General features: G+C 45.3%; 1 protein-coding gene across 1 annotated transcript in view; it reads right to left on the reverse strand.

Annotated features, from left to right (window-relative positions):
- Positions 1-2,500: 2,500 nt before the first annotated feature.
- Positions 2,501-4,703, reverse strand: part of Gcm2 (glial cells missing transcription factor 2) — a 9,721-nt gene continuing 7,518 nt past the window's right edge. Inside the window, exon 6 of the mRNA XM_031358992.1 lies at positions 2,501-4,692. Within this exon, the coding sequence (XP_031214852.1) occupies positions 3,766-4,692 (927 nt within the window). The 3' untranslated portion in view covers positions 2,501-3,765. The remainder of the gene's footprint in view (positions 4,693-4,703) is intronic.

Genomic DNA, 4,703 nt, shown 5'->3' on the forward strand with positions numbered 1-4,703 from the left:
AAGGTTGCAGAATGTCTAAAAAGAAAATATTTTCCCACGGTTCCAGTGCTTGGAAAGTTCCATATCAAGAAGCTGGCACCTGGCATAGACCTTCTTGCTGTGGCGGAAAGCCATTCATAAACTCCAGGGACACCACTGTGTCTGATCCTCCGGACATTCCAGATGCATGCCACCATGCCTAGCTTTTACCTGAGTGTTAAAGGATCCAAACTTAGGTCCTCATGTTGTGTGGCAAGCACTTAATTGACTGAGCCATCTCCCCAGACCTACACTCTTGTTGTCGCTGATTGTTTGTTTGCGGCATGGCCTCACTAGATAGGCCTGGTTGGCTCGACACTCACAGAGATCCTTCTGCCTCTGCCTCGGGAGTGCCGAGATTAAAGTTGTGCACCATCACACCCAGAGGTCTTTAACATCTTAAATTGCTTCTTGTCAGGTACTTAGTTACTGCCAAGAGAAGAGAATCTGTCCCTAGACTGCACCAGCAGATCTTGAGTGTTTCTGGTCTGCTAGCCTGCTCTAGGGATTTCAGTCTTGTTAGCCTCATAGACATGTGAACTGATAACTTAAAAACCAAACCGAGCCAACCCAACCCAACCCAAACCAAACCAAACCGAACCGAACCGAACCAAACCAAACCAAATCAAACCAAATCAAACCAAACAAAAAATCTCTTTTCTGTGTTTGTGTATTATTTATACATAAACATAAGACATCCACATGTGCACATATATGTGTGCTTAGGTGCTCACCATCGGATGGACTTATTCCTCAATAGCCCCTATTTTATGTTGTAAATATGTTGATAACACCCTCCCTGAGCACCCTAGGTTAGCAGCACACTAGAAGATAGCAAGCCAGCCTTAGGTGGTTTTACCAGAGGCTAAAGCACAGGTTGTTTCCCATAGGTCTTAGTTTGGGTTTTACTGCTGTGACCATGGCAACTCTTACAAAGAAAAACATTTCATTGAGACTGGCTTATAGTTTAAGAGGTTCGGTCTATTATCGTCATGGCTGGAAGCACGGCAGCACGCAGGCAGACATGGTACTGGAGATGGAGCTGAGAGTTCTACATCTTGACTCAAAGGCACCTAGGATGAGACTACTTTCTGAAGGCAACTAGGAAGAGGGTCTCTCTCCCGCCCTGGTGGAGCTTGAGCATAGGACCTCAAAGCCCACCCAACAGCGACTTCCTCCAATAAGGCCACACCTCCTCATAGTGCCACTTCCCGTGGGCCAAGCATAGTCAAACCACCACACCACAGTAACAAAAACTGGTTCAAGGGCATATCAGAAGTGCAGGAAAAGAACAAATTCAAAACCAGAACTCCAATTCATACTGAATGCCATTGTTTGCACACCACTGTAAAGAGAAAAAGCCGTAAGTTGGGAACCATTGGCGGGGGGTGGGGTGAGTGTGTGCATATGCATGAGTGTGAATCTACACACGTGTCTCCTATTGTTTCTTTAAAGATTTATTTATTATTATAAATAAGTACACTGTAGCTTACTTCAGACACACTAGAAGAGGGCGTCAGATCTCATTACAGATGGTTGTGAGCCACCATGTGGTTGCTGGGATTTGAACTCAGGACCTTCAGAAGAGCAGTTGGTGCTCTTACCTGCTGAGCCATCTCACTAACCTCCTGTTTCTTTTCTCTAGAGAACACCTACCAATATGGAGCCTTCCTGAATGCTGTACTTTCTGGTCTGAACTATCCAGGATTCCACAGTTCACTAAGGGATAGAGGAGTAGGCTCTGATAGATCTGATGCCAGAATTGCTTAGGGCACAACTGCGGGCCAGAAAGTATTATTTGAGGTGTTTGGTCATGGGTGTCTTGATTGACTGTTGAGTTATCCTTCACAGTGGGATAGCCCTCCAAGGCAGATGTCCAATCAAAACTGGAGAATTTGCCCTTTGTATCAGTGACCAGATGCATTATTAGAACGAATTTTGTCCTTAATATAGAATTTCCCCTGGGAAAACATTCAAAAAGTCATCGGTAACTATGGGAGATCAAATTGTTTGTGTCTGGACTTTGTTGGATTATTTACCTTTTAGACATCTTTACCTTTTTAGATGTAAAAAGGTACATTTAGATGTATCTTTTTGAGAACAACTTGGAATTTACATTTCTAGCCCAAGAAACACTCAAATCATACTGTAAGGTGTTATCAGCTAGTAAGCACTTTTGATCTACAATCTATGACAAGTTCCTGAGAATCACCTTGAGATGATTTTCCTGGCATCTGCACAAACTGACACAGGTCACTGGAAACATTGACTGTTCTGTCGTCACTTGCTACTGCCTTGGTTCAGTGAATGCCTGGGGTAACATTTCACAGACTCAAGGCAACTTGTCCTCCTCAGAGAACCGGATCTCCAGGGTGTCCCAGCCATAGCTGTTGGTCAGCCACTGAATAACCAGCTGCAGAGGAAGAGAACTACCAAACCCACTAGCTTGTTAGTAAACAAAAACTCCTCCATAGATTAACTTCCATAGAACAGCATCAATTCTTTTTTATTAAAATAGATTAAGTTCAGTTTTGCCAGCATAGAAACCAGCAAGGCTAGGCTAGTTGGCTTGTGTCTAAGTGTTCAAATACTGAGTTGTGTCTTACCAGCAAGTTATAGGCCTGAACTTCTGTCCTCAGTGACTCATGAAACACAGAAACTGTCTGATAGAAATTGATATTTGAAAAGCCATCTACAGTAAGTGCCATAGGCTCATCCTCCTGTCTCAGCCTTCAGAGTGCTGGGATTACTGACTGAAGTATGTTGACACAAAACCACAGCTCTTATCTCAAAGGAGAGAAAAGGTAATTTATTATGGAGCCAAACATTAGGCGATCACGAAGTAGGTCACATGGATTCGGGTTGCCCCCAATAACATGTTCAAGCATGGCGGGAGCAGTTTCATTGAGTAACAAAGGAACTTGTAAATGAAGGTACTTGAAAAATTCATTTGTGGAAATAACAGGTAGGCAGGTTATATATAGTAAGGCAGAAAAGGATTTTTATGGGCCTAAGATGCTACTTGATGACATTTTTAGCCTTGGGGGAAGTGGAAACTTGGGGTTTGTACATCACAAAGGGATTCACTTAATAGGTGATACACAGCTACTCAGGGGTTAAACTCACAGATCTGGCCTCAGACCCGCAGCATTCCAGCTCTCAACAGCACAGTCAGTCAGTCAACATTGTGGAATCTTTAACACAGGTAGGGCTTGCCCCGCCCCCTCCAGGAAGCTTCAGTTCACCGATGTCATAGCACTCCAAATTATAGAGGGTTCCTCTTGGTTTACAGAGTTTGCAGCTGACGTGTGGAAAAGCTTGCTGGGCAATAAAACACTTGCTACATTTCATACGTTTTTCTCCAGGTTTCCACACTGATGCTACTTAAATAGCTTCTTGATGCTGTTCATGGCTGTGTGAGGTTCCCTAAAAGTCTAAAAGGCAAAGGTTAATAGGGAGAATAGGATCCCTAGCCAGTAAGCTAAGGATGCCACAGCACTGCAGGTCCCTCTAGTTTGTTTATTTGTTCATGCTCACACTCCTAATAGCCTATGTGGTGTGGTAGATTTCAAAATGCTGTGCAAACTTCCAGCACCTATTAATCCCAACTTGTAATTTCCCAGCACGCCTTTACACTCACTCTGGTCTCATGTGTGAGTGAGACACCTAAGCAATTGGTAATTGCCCCTCGGCATGCGTTTTCTTGCATGTACTTCATTGTCATGGTATGTGTATCCTGAAACCCTCCTAAAAGTCCTCATTGTCAAAGCTAAAGGGCTGCCCTGCTCTATCCAAGTAATCCATCCCAGAGCCCACCCCAAACAGACACACATCCCATGCGTCTGCTCCATCTGTCCTGGAGGGATCTGTTTCTTGAGGAAAAGCCAGAGTGGGTCTGGCAGCCTGGCAGTCTCCATGGACTTTCACAGGGGCTCTCCCTGAAGGAGAGGCTGCCTGGATGACTCCCTCTTGAGAGTCTAAGGCTTGCGGATAGACGGGCATTGGGAGGTTTTCAGAAGCGTAGGTGAGGCTGGCAAGGCTGCTAACCTCCTGAACGCTGTCACTGTGTTTCAGAGCAGGGTGTTGGTAAGCCTGATAAGCCACTGTGGTGGTGATCACTGTCTGCAGGGCCTGGGTACCTGCTGGTGGCACTGGCAGGTACCTGCAGGGCAGCTCTAGGTTGTAATATGGCGATGTGGGCACAGCCTGGCATTGACCACAGTCAGCCTTCTCAAGGCCGGGTTTCCCGTGTGTTGGTTTCCAGCCATATCTAGTTGTGCAATCCAAGGTTCTCTCATAGCTGCCATATGAACTGACATTATATTGTAGTGAGTTTAGATGAATCCAATCTGGGTCATCAGGGACCATGGAGGAATCCTTATGCAGGGTGGGATATGGACTCGAACCTGCAACCCCAGGACTTACCAATTCATAGCCCCAAGGTGGCCCAGGGAAATAAATGCTTGGATTTGAATATTTCTGAAAGGGCAGTATTACATCTCTTTGAAAGGTGGGCAGGTCACTGGTAACTCTGTGGACATCGCAGTTTGGGAAAGAAGGAGAGGGCTGCCCTGTAATAGGGCAGCTGGCATCAGCAGTCATATCAAATAGCTCTGTGGGTTCCATGACAGGTGTGCTATTGAGGTGTCCCCTGATGTCCTGAGCACTTCTTGCCTAAAAAAAAA

The sequence above is a fragment of the Mastomys coucha genome, unplaced genomic scaffold (genome assembly GCF_008632895.1).
Source record: "Mastomys coucha isolate ucsf_1 unplaced genomic scaffold, UCSF_Mcou_1 pScaffold7, whole genome shotgun sequence".
Classification (NCBI taxonomy): Eukaryota; Metazoa; Chordata; class Mammalia; order Rodentia; family Muridae; genus Mastomys; species Mastomys coucha.